Source organism: Oncorhynchus keta, chromosome 20 (genome assembly GCF_023373465.1).
Source record: "Oncorhynchus keta strain PuntledgeMale-10-30-2019 chromosome 20, Oket_V2, whole genome shotgun sequence".
Classification (NCBI taxonomy): Eukaryota; Metazoa; Chordata; class Actinopteri; order Salmoniformes; family Salmonidae; genus Oncorhynchus; species Oncorhynchus keta.
The window spans coordinates 47,909,636-47,926,079 of record NC_068440.1 but is presented as its reverse complement, the minus strand read 5'-3'; the positions used below and the strand labels follow the sequence as shown (position 1 = coordinate 47,926,079).

General features: G+C 41.7%; 2 protein-coding genes and 1 long non-coding RNA gene across 54 annotated transcripts; 1 reads left to right on the top strand and 2 right to left on the bottom strand.

Moving 5' to 3' along the window:
- Positions 1–2,038: 2,038 nt before the first annotated feature.
- LOC127910080 (uncharacterized) lies at positions 2,039–8,084 on the top strand. 50 transcript variants are annotated; one of them, XM_052473101.1, is made up of 5 exons: positions 2,039–3,822; positions 3,908–3,966; positions 4,052–4,110; positions 4,221–4,424; positions 4,509–8,084. In XM_052473101.1, exon 1 carries the CDS (start codon positions 2,039–2,041, stop codon positions 3,620–3,622), a length of 1,584 nt encoding a protein of 527 aa, XP_052329061.1. In that variant the 3' UTR covers positions 3,623–3,822; positions 3,908–3,966; positions 4,052–4,110; positions 4,221–4,424; positions 4,509–8,084. The 50 variants fall into 50 exon arrangements, with proteins under 50 accessions (XP_052329061.1, XP_052329062.1, XP_052329064.1 ...); XM_052473102.1 differs by lacking the exon at positions 3,908–3,966; XM_052473104.1 differs by lacking the exon at positions 4,052–4,110.
- LOC127910082 (uncharacterized) lies at positions 3,733–4,851 on the bottom strand. Of its 3 annotated transcripts, XR_008073892.1 has the most exons (4): positions 4,441–4,566; positions 4,183–4,296; positions 4,014–4,127; positions 3,877–3,983 (listed from the first exon to the last, which is right to left on the bottom strand). It is a non-coding gene; the product is annotated as an uncharacterized LOC127910082 (long non-coding RNA). The 3 variants fall into 3 exon arrangements; XR_008073894.1 differs by lacking the exon at positions 4,183–4,296 and adding an exon at positions 3,733–3,839 and having other exon boundaries at positions 3,870–4,157; positions 4,441–4,588; XR_008073893.1 differs by lacking the exons at positions 3,877–3,983; positions 4,183–4,296 and adding an exon at positions 4,730–4,851 and having other exon boundaries at positions 4,051–4,157; positions 4,441–4,610.
- A 4,948-nt stretch (positions 8,085–13,032) lies between the features above and the next one.
- On the bottom strand, positions 13,033–14,570 carry LOC118376703 (uncharacterized protein C18orf19 homolog A-like). The gene is given in 4 exon segments (XM_035763449.1): positions 13,033–13,302; positions 13,469–13,595; positions 14,244–14,264; positions 14,488–14,570. Coding segments are annotated over 4 exon segments (501 nt in total).
- Between the last annotated feature and the right edge of the window lie 1,874 nt (positions 14,571–16,444).

Here is a 16,444-nt window from a genome sequence, read left to right as displayed (position 1 = left end):
GTAACACCCAGTTATAGAAGTTATGGCTTTAATTGTCTTAAATAAATAAAAATCCCAGATCAGTGCACAAACCTTCAATCAGAATCAGAGTGCCACGATTTTGCTAAATCAACGGGATATATCATCAGAAATCAAAAGTTGACCTAACTTCTTGTTTAAAAGCTTCTCCTAGTTTGATTGTTTGTGTGGGGCTCCAAATGTTTTGAATGCCTGGTTAATTTTCTGTTATTATCCACAACTCTGATCCAGCCTAACGTCCCCTAAAACTAACTCCAACACGGCACTTCAGTTTAAAGACACACTGAGTATACCAAACATTTGGAACAACTTCCTAATATTGAGTTGCATCCCCACCTTTTGCCCTCAGAAGAGCCTCAATTCATCAGGGCATGGACTCTACAAGGTGTCGAAAGCATTCCCACAGGGATGCTGGCCCATGTTGACTCCAATGCTTCCCACCGTTGTGTCAAGTTGGCTGGATGTCCTTTGGGTGGTGGACCATTCTTGATACACACGGAAAACTGTTGAGCGTGAAAAACCCAGGAGAGTTGTAGTTCTTGACACAAACCGGTGCGCCTGGCACCTTTTACCATACCCCATTCAAAGGCACTTCATTTGTTTTGTCTTGCCCATTCACCCTCTGAATGGCACAAATACACAATCCATGTCTCAATTGTCCCAAGGCTTAAAAATCCTTCTTTAACCCGTCTCCTCCCCTTCATCTACACTGATTTTAGTAGATTTAACAGGTGACATCAATAAGGGATCATAGCTTTCACCTGGATTCACCTGGTCAGTCTATGTCAAGGAAAGAGCAGGTGTCCTTAATGTTTTGTACACTTAGTGTATACATCCGGTTATAGAGTTAAAGATATGTCTTTATATTTACATTTTCCAATTCCTTGTCTCTTCTGACAGACCAAGTGAATAATGGTGGTCTCTCTCTCTCTCTCTCTCTCTCTCTGTCTCTGTCTCTGTCTCTGTCTCTGTCTCTGTCTCTGTCTCTGTCTCTGTCTCTGTCTCTGTCTCTGTCTCTCTCTCTCTCTCTCTCTCTCTCTCTCTCTGTCTCTGTCTCTGTCTCTCTCTCTGTCTCTGTCTCTGTCTCTGTCTCTCTCTCTGTCTCTGTCTCTCTCTCTGTCTCTGTCTCTCTCTCTGTCTCTGTCTCTGTCTCTCTCTCTCTCTCTCTCTCTCTCTGTCTCTGTCTCTCTCTCTCTCTCTGTCTCTGTCTCTGTCTCTGTCTCTGTCTCTGTCTCTGTCTCTCTCTCTCTCTCTCTCTCTCTCTCTCTCTCTCTCTCTCTCTCTCTCTCTCTCTCTCTCTCTCTCTCTCTCTCTCTCTCTCTCTCTCTCTCTCTCTCTCTCTCTCTCTCTCTCACTAACGCGCTCTCTCTCATTAATGTTGCATGTTGCTTTAATCCTTTCGAGGAGCACTTTACATTTCCTGTCTGTTAGAGTTGTCATGGAGATCACTTTGCCTTGTAGTCTTCTGCACATCCACTAACTTCTCTAGTAGAGGTCCCCCTGTTCAACATGTTACTGCAGTCTTAGCTGTTCAACATGTTACTGCAGTCTTAGCTGTTTAACATGTTACTGCAGTCTTAGCTGTGTAACATGTTACTGCAGTCTTAGCTGTTCAACATGTTACTGCAGTCTTAGTGGGTTAACATGTTACTGCAGTCTTAGTGGGTTAACATGTTACTGCAGTCTTAGCTGTTCAACATGTTACTGCAGTCTTAGCTGTTCAACATGTTACTGCAGTCTTAGCTGTTCAACATGTTACTGCAGTCTTAGCTGTTCAACATGTTACTGCAGTCTTAGCTGTTCAACATGTTACTGCAGTCTTAGCTGTTCAACATGTTACTGCAGTCTTAGTGGGTTAACATGTTACTGCAGTCTTAGCTGTTCAACATGTTACTGCAGTCTTAGCTGTTCAACATGTTACTGCAGTCTTAGCTGTTCAACATGTTACTGCAGTCTTAGCTGTTCAACATGTTACTGCAGTCTTAGCTGTTCAACATGTTACTGCAGTCTTAGCTGTTCAATGTGTTACTGCAGTCTTAGCTGTTCAACATGTTACTGCAGTCTTAGCGGGTTAACATGTTACTGCAGTCTTAGCTGTTCAACATGTTACTGCAGTCTTAGCTGTTCAACATGTTACTGCAGTCTTAGCTGTTCAACATGTTACTGCAGTCTTAGCTGTTCAACATGTTACTGCAGTCTTAGCTGTTCAACATGTTACTGCAGTCTTAGTGGGTTAACATGTTACTGCAGTCTTAGCTGTTCAACATGTTACTGCAGTCTTAGCTGTTCAACATGTTACTGCAGTCTTAGCGGGTTAACATGTTACTGCAGTCTTAGCTGTTCAACATGTTACTGCAGTCTTAGCTGTTCAACATGTTACTGCAGTCTTAGCTGTTCAACATGTTACTGCAGTCTTAGCTGTTCAACATGTTACTGCAGTCTTAGCTGTTCAACATGTTACTGCAGTCTTAGTTGTTCAACATGTTACTGCAGTCTTAGCTGTTCAACATGTTACTGCAGTCTTAGCTGTTCAACATGTTACTGCAGTCTTAGCGGGTTAACATGTTACTGCAGTCTTAGCTGTTCAACATGTTACTGCAGTCTTAGCTGTTCAACATGTTACTGCAGTCTTAGCTGTTCAACATGTTACTGCAGTCTTAGCTGTTCAACATGTTACTGCAGTCTTAGCAGTTCAACATGTTACTGCAGTCTTAGCTGTTCAACATGTTACTGCAGTCTTAGCTGTTTAACATGTTACTGCAGTCTTAGCTGTTCAACATGTTACTGCAGTCTTAGCTGTTCAACATGTTACTGCAGTCTTAGCTGTTCAACATGTTACTGCAGTCTTAGCTGTTCAACATGTTACTGCAGTCTTAGCTGTTCAACATGTTACTGCAGTCTTAGCAGTTCAACATGTTACTGCAGTCTTAGCTGTTCAACATGTTACTGCAGTCTTAGCTGTTTAACATGTTACTGCAGTCTTAGCTGTTCAACATGTTACTGCAGTCTTAGCTGTTCAACATGTTACTGCAGTCTTAGCTGTTCAACATGTTACTGCAGTCTTAGCTGTTCAACATGTTACTGCAGTCTTAGTGGGTTAACATGTTACTGCAGGCTTAGCTGTTCAACATGTTACTGTAGTCTTAGCTGTGTAACATGTTACTGCAGTCTTAGCTGTTCAACATGTTACTGCAGTCTTAGCTGTTCAACATGTTACTGTAGTCTTAGCTGTTCAACATGTTACTGCAGTCTTAGCTGTTCAATGTGTTACTGCAGTCTTAGCTGTTCAACATGTTACTGCAGTCTTAGTGGGTTAACATGTTACTGCAGTCTTAGCTGTTCAACATGTTACTGCAGTCTTAGCTGTTCAACATGTTACTGCAGTCTTAGCTGTTCAACATGTTACTGCAGTCTTAGCTGTTCAACATGTTACTGCAGTCTTAGCTGTTTAACATGTTACTGCAGTCTTAGCTGTTCAACATGTTACTGCAGTCTTAGCTGTTTAACATGTTACGGTAGTCTTAGCTGTTCAACATGTCACTGCAGTCTTAGGTATGTGACATGTTACTGCAGTCTTAGCTGTTCAATGTGTTACTGCAGCTGACAAAGAAGACAGTGTCTGTAGAAACATATTCCTGGTCATTCCCGAGTTAATCATTACTGGTCATTCCCTAGTTAAGACCTACTGGTCATTTCCTAGTTGATACCTACTGGTCATTATCTAGTTAATACCTACTGGGTAAAGGTTTCCCTAGTTAATTAATACCTACTGGTCATTCTCTAGTTAATACCTACTGGGTAAAGGTTTCCCTAGTTAATACCTACTGGGTAAAGGTTTCCCTAGTTAATACCTACTGGTCATTATCTAGTTAATACCTACTGGGTAAAGGTTTCCCTAGTTAATTAATACCTACTGGTCATTCTCTAGTTAATACCTACTGGGTAAAGGTTTCCCTAGTTAATACCTACTGGGTAAAGGTTTCCCTAGTTAATACCTACTGGTCATTATCTAGTTAATACCTACTGGGTAAAGGTTTCCCTAGTTAATTAATACCTACTGGTCATTCTCTAGTTAATACCTACTGGGTAAAGGTTTCCCTAGTTAATACCTACTGGGTAAAGGTTTCCCTAGTTAATACCTACTGGTCATTTCCTAGTTGATACCTACTGGTCATTATCTAGTTAATACCTACTGGGTAAAGGTTTCCCTAGTTAATTAATACCTACTGGTCATTCTCTAGTTAATACCTACTGGGTAAAGGTTTCCCTAGTTAATACCTACTGGGTAAAGGTTTCCCTAGTTAATACCTACTGGTCATTATCTAGTTAATACCTACTGGGTAAAGGTTTCTCTAGTTAATACCTACTGGGTAAAGGTTTCTCTAGTTAATACCTACTGGGTAAAGGTTTCCTAGTTAATACCTACTGGTCATTATCTAGTTAATACCTACTGGGTAAAGGTTTCTCTAGTTAATACCTACTGGGTAAAGGTTTCCCTAGTTAATACCTACTGGTCATTATCTAGTTAATACCTACTGGGTAAAGGTTTCTCTAGTTAATACCTACTGGGTAAAGGTTTCCCTAGTTAATACCTACTGGGTAAAGGTTTCCCTAGTTAATTAATACCTACTGGTCATTCTCTAGTTAATACCTACTGGGTAAAGGTTTCCCTAGTTAATACCTACTGGGTAAAGGTTTCCCTAGTTAATACCTACTGGTCATTATCTAGTTAATACCTACTGGGTAAAGGTTTCTCTAGTTAATACCTACTGGGTAAAGGTTTCCCTAGTTAATACCTACTGGGTAAAGGTTTCCCTAGTTAATACCTACTGGTCATTCCTTAGTTAATACCTACTGGTCATTCCCTAGTTAATACCTACTGGTCATTCCCTAGTTAATACCTACTGGTCATTATCTGGTTAGTACCTACTGTTCATTCCCTAGTTAATACCTACTGGTCATTCTCTAGTTAATACCTACTGGTCATTCCCTAGTTAATACCTACTGGGTAAAGGTTTCCCTAGTTAATACCTACTGGTCATTCCCTAGTTAATACCTACTGGGTAAAGGTTTCCCTATTTAATACCTACTGGTCATTCACTAGTTAATACCTACTGGGTAAAGGTTTCCCTAGTTAATACCTACTGGTCATTCACTAGTTAATACCTACTGGTCATTCCTTAGTTAATACCTACTGGTCATTCCCTAGTTAATACCTACTGGTCATTCCCTAGTTAATACCTTCTGGTCATTCCCTAGTTAATACCTACATTACTGGGTAAAGGGAGGATGGAATAGCATATGTTTCTGTAAGTATTGTTTTAATGAGAGCTACTACTACTAATACTGCTAATTCTACTACTACTACTACTGCTAATACTACTACTACTACTACTACTACTACTGCTGCTGCTACTGCTACTACTACTACTGTTGCTGCTACTGCTACTACTACACCAACGACAACAACTGCTGCTGCTACTACTACTACTATTGCTGCTACTACTACTACTGTTGCTGCTACTACTACTACTACTACTACCACTACTGTTGCTGCTACTGCTACTACTGTTGCTTCTACTACTTCTACTACTACTACAACTGTTGCTGCTACTATTAATACCACTACTGTTGCTACTACTACTACTGTTGCTTCTACTACTTCTACTACTACTACTACTGTTGTTACTACTACAACTGTTGCTGCTACTACTACTACTACCACTACTACTGTTGCTGCTACTACTACTACTACAACTGTTGCTGCTACTACTACTACTGTTGCTACTACTACTACTACTACTACTACTACTACTACTACTACTACTACTACTGTTACTACTACTACTACTGCTGCTACTACTACTACTACTATTGCTACTACTACTACTACTGTTGCTTTTACTACTTCTACTACTACTACTACTGTTGCTACTACTACTACTACTGTTGCTACTACTACTTATACTATTACTACTACTACTACTACTACTACTACTACTGTTGCGACTACTACTACGACTACTACTACTACTACTACTACTGTTGCTACTACTACTACTACTACTACTACTACTACTACTACTACTACTGTTACTACTACTACTACTGCTGCTACTACTACTACTACTATTGCTACTACTACTACTACTGTTGCTTTTACTACTTCTACTACTACTACTACTGTTGCTACTACTACTACTACTGTTGCTACTACTACTTCTACTATTACTACTACTACTACTACTACTACTACCGTTACTACTACTACTACTACTACTACTACCTCTACTACTACTGCTACTTCGACTTATACTACTACTTATACCACTACTACTTATACTACTTCTACTACTACTGTTGCTACTAGTACTTCTACTACTGCTGTCAATTTTTCCTATATATATATATATATATATCAACTCCTCCGTACAACAAGCCAGCTACAGTACATGTGTTGCCATCAGCATTGTGTCTTCTACCTTTTACACCAGAAACCAACCAACAGCAACTTATTTTTCTCTTTTTTTTATATTCACAAAATAGAATTAACATGCAGGTCAGCCATCGAGAATTGGAGCGCTGCGATTCTTGAGCTTGGACGCTGCTATTGGACTGGGCGCAATACGAGCACAACACAGCAGCGAAGCAGCTTTAGTTTATTTCAAAGCAAGCGTTCTCTCAATGGCTGATGGATAATGGCTGATGGATAATGGCTGATGGCTAATGACTGATGGCTTTAGTGTAGCAGGGCCGTGTCTTGGTATTCGCTAAAGCCTTTTTTGGAGACTTTAGAAATGAGATGTTTGTGCTCTTTTTTTATGTTCCTTTTTTTTGCTTGTAGCTTTTTGCTCTTGTTAGGACGGATAACATTTTATTTTTATATATTTTTCAGTTTTAAGGAGGTTTGCATGTTACAATTTACGTGAGCAAATTCGGTGCCTAATGGTTGTGTGTTGAGCAGGCATAGGAAACCACTCTACGCCCCACCTTTGATGTGCCTCTACTGATGGTGCTTTCTTCAGTGGTCTGACTCTGTTTATTCGTACGGTGCTGTATATGTATTTAATATATTATGCACATATCCTACCCAATGGGTAGAAACCACAAGAGAACGTTGTTAATACAGTAATATAATGTGTATAGATGATAATATTAAAAATAACATTTAACACGGCAAGAGGGCATCAGTTTTTTTGTGAATGCCTCAAATGTGCTTTGTCTTTTTGTAGAACAGAGGAAATAAAACATGCTACAGTTATGATGGTCACATAATGACAGAAAAATACTCCTTATATAATCTGCTACAAAGGAAATGTGTTATGCTCTAGAATCTAATGTTCTGGGTATAGAACCATTCTATACTCCAGTCGTCCTTAACCTTTATGGGTTACTGTACCAAGTACATGTTCTCATCTCATGAGTCTTCTCCAGTACCCTCTGTCGATAAAGTTAGAATTTCAAACTGTTTGGGTATAGACCTGGAAAGTATGACAGAACTTTGCAGGCTATCTCTGCAGTAGATTGCAACTCCTCCCCCTTTGGCAGTTCTATCTTGACGGAAAATGTTGTAGCTGGGTATGGAAATCTCAGATATCCCTGTGAGATGAGAACATGGGATATCCCTCAGATATCCCTTTATATCCCTGTGCGATTGTTGAAAGTATGGCATTTGGCAAAAGCGAGGGTACAATATGAGCATAATACCGAGTATGAAACCCCAAAATTCTACCGTTTCCTCAGAAAAACTGATAATACTTTCATAATTCTTCGCATTTCACTCACGCTCAGTGGCTGATGGTGCTGCTGAATTTGGATCCATACTTCGGGTTGTGTGTCATCGGGAATAGGGTTGTCCTCTCCTAGTACTATTTGTCCAAGATAATATGTAACCATGTTTGTTCATACTGGGCGCACATCTCTATTATTACCTGGATAATGCTGATCCACTATCCAAGAGAGGGGTATAATGGTGGCCCTGTTTTATCTTATAGCGAAGTCTCCAGATATATAGATATATTCTCTTGTCTACCCCTTTATGGATCAATAAACATATAAGACTCCAACCGTCTGCATCTGGGTCTCGCCTTGTGCCCTGATAATTATTTGTTTTTGTCTATCCTCAAGGGCTCTAATTCTTGGTTTAGTTTTTGACTATTTTCTAGTACACTAGCCAATTCCTGCTGCTGTTCATTTTTTAAAAACATTTTTATTTCACCTTTATTTAACCAGGTAGGCTCGTTGAGAACACCTTTATTTAACCAGGTAGGCCAGTTGAGAACACCTTTATTTAACCAGGTAGGCCAGTTGAGAACACCTTTATTTAACCAGGTAGGCCAGTTGAGAACACCTTTATTTAACCAGGTAGGCCAGTTGAGAACACCTTTATTTAACCAGGTAGGCCAGTTGAGAACACCTTTATTTAACCAGGTAGGCCAGTTGAGAACACCTTTATTTAACCAGGTAGGCTAGTTGAGAACACCTTTATTTAACCAGGTAGGCTAGTTGAGAACACCTTTATTTAACCAGGTAGGCTAGTTGAGAACACCTTTATTTAACCAGGTAGGCTAGTTGAGAACACCTTTATTTAACCATGTAGGCTAGTTGAGAACACCTTTATTTAACCAGGTAGGCTAGTTGAGAACACCTTTATTTAACCAGGTAGGCTAGTTGAGAACACCTTTATTTAACCAGGTAGGCTAGTTGAGAACACCTTTATTTAACCAGGTAGGCTACATTTAAGTCATTTAGCGGACGCTCTTATCCAGAGCGACTTACAAATTGGTGCATACACCTTATGACAACCAGTGGAACAGCCACTTGCATCTAAATCTTGTTGGGGGAGAAGGATTACCTACCCTTACTTACCCTATCCTAGGTATTCCTTGAAGAGGTGGGGTTTCAGGTGTCTCCGGAAGGTGGTGATTGACTCCGCTGTCCTGGCGTCGTGAGGGAGTTTGTTCCACCATTGGGGGCCAGAGCAGCGAACAGTTTTGACTGGGCTGAGCGGGAACTGTACTTCCTCAGTGGTAGGGAGGCGAGCAGGCCAGAGGTGGATGAACGCAGTGCCCTTGTTTGGGTGTAGGGCCTGATCAGAGCCTGGAGGTACTGAGGTGCCGTTCCCCTCACAGCTCCGTGGCGAGCACCATGGTCTTGTAGCGGATGCGAGCTTCAACTGGAAGCCAGTGGAGAGAGCGGAGGAGCGGGGTGACGTGAGAGAACTTGGGAAGGTTGAACACCAGACGGGCTGCGGCGTTCTGGATGAGTTGTAGGGGTTTAATGGCACAGGCAGGGAGCCCAGCCAACAGCGAGTTGCAGTAATCAAGACGGGAGATGACAAGTGCCTGGATTAGGACCTGCGCCGCTTCCTGTGTGAGGCTAGTTGAGAACAAGTTCTCATTTGCAACTGCGACCTGGCCAAGATAAAGCATAGCAGTGTGAACGGACAACACAGAGTTACACATGGAGTAAACAATTAACAGGTCAATAACACAGTAGAAAAAAAGGAGTCTATATACATTGTGTGCAAAAGGCATGAGGAGGTAGGCAAATAATTACAATTTTGCAGATTAACACTGGAGTGATAAATGATCAGATGGTCATGTACAGGTAGAGATATTGGTGTGCAAAAGAGCAGAAAAGTAAATAAATAAAAACAGTATGGGGATGAGGTAGGTAAAAATGGGTGGGCTATTTACCGATAGACTATGTACGGCTGCAGCGATCGGTTAGCTGCTCAGATAGCTGATGTTTGAAGTTGGTAAGGGAGATAAAAGTCTCCAACTTCAGCGATTTTTGCAATTCGTTCCAGTCACAGGCAGCAGAGAACTGGAACGAAAGGCGGCCAAATGAGGTGTTGGCTTTAGGGATTATCAGTGAGATACACCTGCTGGAGCGCGTGCTACGGATGGGTGTTGCCATCGTGACCAGTGAACTGAGAACTCATCTAATCTATGCGCATGACCTTCGGATATGCCTAGTTTTTTCTTTGTCGTCTCGTTCTTGTCTACTGCCTGCTCTATTTCACCCCGCAGGTCTCTATTTTTCACATCTTTATCTGCTGCTGATAAAATCCCATGGATAGGATCGTGGTCTGGACCGTTCTCTGATTTCAGTGTTCCACACTATGATTGCATCCATACACTCTTGGCTGGTTTTCAACTTTCCTTCGACGGGATAATGTGTACCAATTTTGTCAAATTTGCCTAATTTTCCTCAACATTTATCTGGTTCTTGGAGTAGGTCATATATATTTTTTTGCCTCTAGTGCTTTTGTAACTTTTTCCCTTCTACCCCTCCCACTCGGAGTCTCCTCCCACTCCGTGAGTCTCCTGGCCATATAAGCCATTTAAGTTATTATAGACTCTGCGGCCCCCTGACGGCGTTAACTTCTTGCGGCGAGCCATCCCGGATCCGGGATCGTGAATACAGCCTCAAGCTCAGTACCATAACGCAACGTTAACTATTCATGAAAATCGCAAATAAAATGAAATCAATATGCTTGCTCTCAAGCTTAGCCTTTTGTTAACAACACTGTCATCTCAGATTTTCAAAAATATGCTTCTCAACCATAGCAAAACTAGCATTTGTGTAACAGTATTGATAGCTATTGATAGCTAGCATTAGCATTTAGCGTTAGCATTCAGCAGGCAACCATTCAAAGAAAATCATTTACCTTTGAAGAACTTCTGATGTTTTCAATGAGGAGACTCTCAGTTAGATAGCAAATGTTCAGTTTTTCCTGAAAGATTATTTGTTTAGGAGAAATCGCTCCATTTTGTGCGTCACGTTTAGCTACTAAAAAACCTGTATCCAGGATTGTGTAAATCTATCCGCAAGCTCATTAGCATAACACAACGTTAACTATTCATGAAAATCGCAAATGAAATGAAATCAATATGCTAGCTCTCAAGCTCAGCCTTTTTGTTAACAACACTGTCAAAAAACTAGCATTTAGCATTTAGCGTTAGCATTTAGCATTAGCATTTAGCGTTAGCATCAGCAGGCAACATTTTCACAAAAACCAGAAAAACATTCAAGATTATTTGTGCAGGAGAAATCGGTCCGTTTTCTGCGTCATGTTTGGCTACCAAAAAAAAACGAAAATTCAGTTATAAAAACGCCAAACTTTTTCCAAAATAACTCCATAATATCGACTGAAACATGGCAAACGTTGTTTAGAATCAATCCTAAAGGTGTTTTTCTACATATCTCTTCAAAGATATATCGTTCGTGGAAGTGTGCTTTCCCCTCTGAATCCCATGGGAAAATGCTTGCAGTGAAAATTATCACCAATTTAGACAAAGGACACCGGGCGGACCTCTGGCAAATGTAGTCTCTTATGGCCAATCTTCCAATGATATGCCTACAAATATGTCACAATGCTGCAGACACCTTGGACGAACGGCAGAGAGCATGGCACATTCACAGCCATATAAGGAGACGATGGAAAAACGATGGAAAAAGAGAGCCTCAAAAATTCTGCTCATTTCCTGTTTGAAGTTTCATCTTGGTTTCGCCTGTAGCATGAGTTCTGTGGCACTCACAGATAATATCTTTGCAGTTTTGAAAACGGCAGAGTGTTTTCTTTCCAAAGCTGCCAATTATATGCATAGTCGAGCATCTTTTCGTGACAAAATATTGCACTTAAAACGGTAAAGTCTTTTTTATCCAATAATGAAATAGCGCCCCCATAGCTTCAACTGGTTAAGTAGTAACAGCTTAGGCTACCAATAATTTGTTCACTCTTCTGTATACTTTTGGTGTTGGACGACACTGTTTCTGTCAATTCCCCACAGGTAATTGTGTATGATCAATGTGTAGCATGGGAAGGGGTTTTAGTCCAATTTCTTGACTAAAATACCATTGTTCCCAACAACCCACCTGATCAGCCACAGTTCGCCGCCCCAATAGGGCATAAACCAACCTCTCTTTAGTGCTACTGCTACTACACACAAATCATGTTCAAACGTTCATACACTCACATCCTACGGATGTACACACACATCCTACGGATGTACATACACATCCTTTCCTATATATTCATTCTACGGGTGTACACATCCTATCCTATATATTCATCCTACGGATGTACACATCCTATCCTATATATTCATCCTACGGCTTCCTGGCTACTGTGGCTGGGACTTTCGTCCCTCTTACAGGCCTCGCAGGGGAATAGTACCTCTAGGGACCTATCCTTACGGAACCTGCCCTAAACCATATGTTTCTATGGATCTCGCAGAGGAACACCTCCACTCGGGACTTATCCTTACGGAACCTGCCCTAAACCATATATTTATATGGATCTCGCAGAGGAACACCTCCACTCGGGACTTATCCTAATGGAACCTACCCTAAACCATATGTCCTAACACAAAGGAACTACTGAATAAGCTTAGGCTTTCTAGCTCCGTATCCTATTATTGTTCAGCCTACTATTCTCATCTCCCTAAGATATCAGAATGAGTGGTAACAGGTGTAGGAACTGTGCCTGCCTTGTTTTTGTGCCGGCTCCTGCTCTAATGATTCAGACTGTCCAGGTCGACAAAAAAAATCATTGTGAATCCTGCCGACAACGCCAACTGTTCGTTTTTCACTCTGTTTGTCAGAACCTAATGGACAACTAGTTAAAGCTCAAACCAAGTTTATTCACCCACTGGGTCAAACAGCTGCAAAGACAAAGACATGTTTCCCCCAGCACAAGTATTTATACCCGCCTATTAGGTGGAGTCTCCTCCTTGCACATCTAGGCAGGAAGTTAAGTGATGTGTGTAATAAAAGGGTTCCTTGTCACTTTACCTGACCTCGGCCCACATTCCTCAGTCCTCTCTAATCCACGGCTATACAACCTTATCAGTGATGGCCTTTTTCCTAACTCAGTAACTTCCATAACCCTAGTTCTTATCCTCAGTCCATTGACCCCACAATATACATTCTTTATACATGTAATTATTAAGTGCAAAAGTGGCCATATGAACATATATTTAATCATATTCAGGAATTAACATATATCTACTCTGGTTTCTTTCTGAAAAACACTTGGTCTTTGGTCTCCTGGAGTTTCTCTGCCAACTTGTCCTTGTTGTCCCCAATCCTCCCCGACCGATGAGCTCTTCCATCTTCTCAGACAACCCGTCCTTGGTTTCAATCCATCTTCTCAGAGAGGCGTTCCTTGGTCTCCTCCATCTTGTCCTGCAGATACTCCTTAATGGGCAGTGGGGTGGTCATTTGGCTGTGTTTATGGAGGTACCTGATCGAGAATGACGTCCCCCTTATTGCCACCTCAGCCATGTACACTGTGACAATCAGACAATAAACATGAGTATTGTGGTTAGTGTTATTGTGATTACTATGATGTGTTAATATTGTGGTGATTTAGCTCTGGACATCGTTTTCAATACAAAAACACTCAAAGGAATTGCCATAGTATGAGAATCCAATCACAAACAATTGCTGTCCAAACGTGAAATGAGATATGAGCATTCAGTGCATAGCAACTCTGGGAATGCTCCAACAGTTTAACAAGCTCCTGCGGGAGTCCAACATAATCCAGAAACAGAACAACATTTACACCCCTAAATGGTTAATTTTCTATTACATCAAGTCAGTCAAGTGTCAACAACTAAACGAATGACCATCACTCTGCCCATCCTAGTCTGAGCCTAATTAAAGACGGCTTATTGTCAACTCTCACTGTCAGGCCAGGCCAGACAGACACAACCCTGATTGTTTAATCAGAATACTGTACATCTCAATGAGACTCAGTGGTGTCTGTGTCATTCAGTAACCTCAGGTTGACCGAGGGATGGAGAAAAGCCCATATGGAGAGGAGTAACAGAAACAGCATCAGAGAAACATCTCACATTGTACATGAATGTTTATGGGTTTGTCTTTGTCCCTTCCTATATATATGCCATTTGTGCATACATTCTACATATGGGTGGTCCCGGGAATCGAACCCACTACCCTGGCGTTACAAGCGCCATGCTCTACCAACTGAGCCACAGAAGGACTGGACTTCCTCTCATTTCAGTTTGCTAAATAATGTCTTGATACAATATTATTACTTTTAACTTTCTGCATAGTAAAAAACTGTTGTAATTGAATAACTAATTCCTTACTATTTATTTCATGCTGCATTTTTGTGATACAGATACTTTTGCTCCCTTGCAAAAGAGACATTGGGACTTCCCTGCATAGATACACATGAAATAAAAACTTGCTGCATGGCAGCATAGTAAAATCAAATCAAATCAAATCAAATTTATTTATATAGCCCTTCGTACATCAGCTGATATCTCAAAGTGCTGTACAGAAACCCAGCCTAAAACCCCAAACAGCAAACAATGCAGGTGTAAAAGCACGGAGAGCGTACAGGTCGCAGTGGTGGGTAGTGTATGGGTTTTGGAGACAAAACGAATGGCACTGGGATAGACTGCATCCAATTTGTTGAGTAGAGGGTAAAATGTCCCAAACCACATGGAGGAGGTGATGAGGTGAAGGGGGATCATGACCTTCCTATTCTGCTTTAGAGTCCTCCTGAACCACATTACTGTGGAGCCGTATTCATCGACCTGGCCAAGGCTTTCGACTCTGTCAAACACCGCATTCTTATTGGCAGACCTGACAGCCTTGGTTTCTCAAATGACTGCCTCGCCTAGTTCACCAACTACTTCTCTGATAGAGTTCAGTGTGTCAAATCAGAGGGCCTGTTGTCCGGACCTCTGGCAGTCTCTATGGGGGTGCTACAGGGTTAACTTCTCGGGTCGACTCTCTTCTCTGTGTACATCAATGATGTCGCTCTTGCTGGTGATTGTCTGATCCACCTCTATACCTCTATACTTCTGGCCCCTCTTTGGACACTGTGTTAATTAACCTCCAGACGAGCTTCAATGCCATACAACTCTCCTTCTGTGGCCTCCAACTGATTTTAAATGCAAGTAAAACTAAATGCATGCTATTCAATCAATCACTGCCCGCACCTGCCCGCCCGTCCAGCATCACTACTCTGGACGGCTCTGACTTGGACAACTACAAATACCAGGGTGTCTGGTTAAACTGTAAACTCTCCTTCCAGACTCATATTAAGCATCTCCAATCCAAAATTACATTTAATATCGGCTTCCTATATCACAAAAAAGCCTCCTTAACTCATGCTGTCAAACATACCCTCGTAAAACTTACCATCCTACCGATCCTCGACTTCGGCGATGTCATCTATAAAATAGCCTCCAATACTCTACTCAACAAATTGGATGCAGTCTATCCCAGTGCCATCCGTTTTGTCTCCAAAACCCATACACTACCCACCACTGCGACCTGTACGCTCTCGTTGGTTGGCCCTCGCTTCATACTCGTCGCCAAACCCACTGGCTACAGGTTATCTACAAGTCTTTGCTAGGTAAAGCCCCGCCTTATCTCAGCTCACTGGTCACCATAGCAGCACCCACTCATAGCACGCGCTCCAGCAAGTATATCTCACTGGTCATCCCCAAAGCCAATTCCTCCTTTTGTCGCCTTTCCTTACCAGTCTCTGCTGCCAATGACTGGAACGAACAGCAAAAATCACTGAAGCTGGAGACTCTTACCTCCCTCACTAGCTTTAAGTACCAGTTGTCAGAGCAGCTCACAGATCACTGCACCTGTACATAGCCCACTGTATACAGCCCATCTATCTACCTCATTCCCATACTGTATTTATTTATTTATCTTGCTCCGTTGCACCCCAGTATCTCCACTTGCACATTCATCATCTGCACATCTACCATTCCAGTGGTTAATTGCTATATTGTAATTACTTTGCCACCATGGCCTATTTATTGCCTTAACTCCCTTATGTTACCTCATTTGCACTCACTGTATATAGACTTATATATATAGACTGTATATAGACTCCCAGGTAGCTGGGCCCAGAAGCATAGAGTGCATGGCAGCTGGTTGCCACAAGGTTCTCTGGTTAAAGAGACACTGCAGCTTCTTCCTACTGCTGCCTAGTCCACCCGCTGGTTAATACACAAAACAAACCAAAGCATGATTTTCATTAATAGTTTAAGAAAAGTAGGCAAATACCTGTGCACAGTACACAGTCTCTCACTTTCCATTTTAGCTAATGTTGGTAGCTACCGTTATTTAGCCGGTTAGGGGTTAAAGGAGTCAGCATGCTTCAGTTCAGCTGTTCAGCTAGGCGAACCGAGCGAGTGTATTCACATACTCCCAGTCCTGTACACTACTGGCAAAACTGTGCAGTGAAACACAACAAGGAAAATGGTGACTAGGGGACCGTTGGGTGGCGCGAAGAGAGAGAGGAGGTGAAAAAGTTCAGCAATTCCCAACTTTGTGCAAATCACCAGCGGCGAATCATATCGAGTGGTTCTCATGATGAACCCAACGCTGGAGACTTTATTCAGCAATGATGGCTGACAAA

Excerpts from the sequence above, each read along its gene's own strand:
- LOC127910080 (XM_052473133.1), top strand. The coding sequence starts at position 2,039 with ATGTGTTACTGCAGTCTTAGCTGTTCAACATGTTACTGCAGTCTTAGC.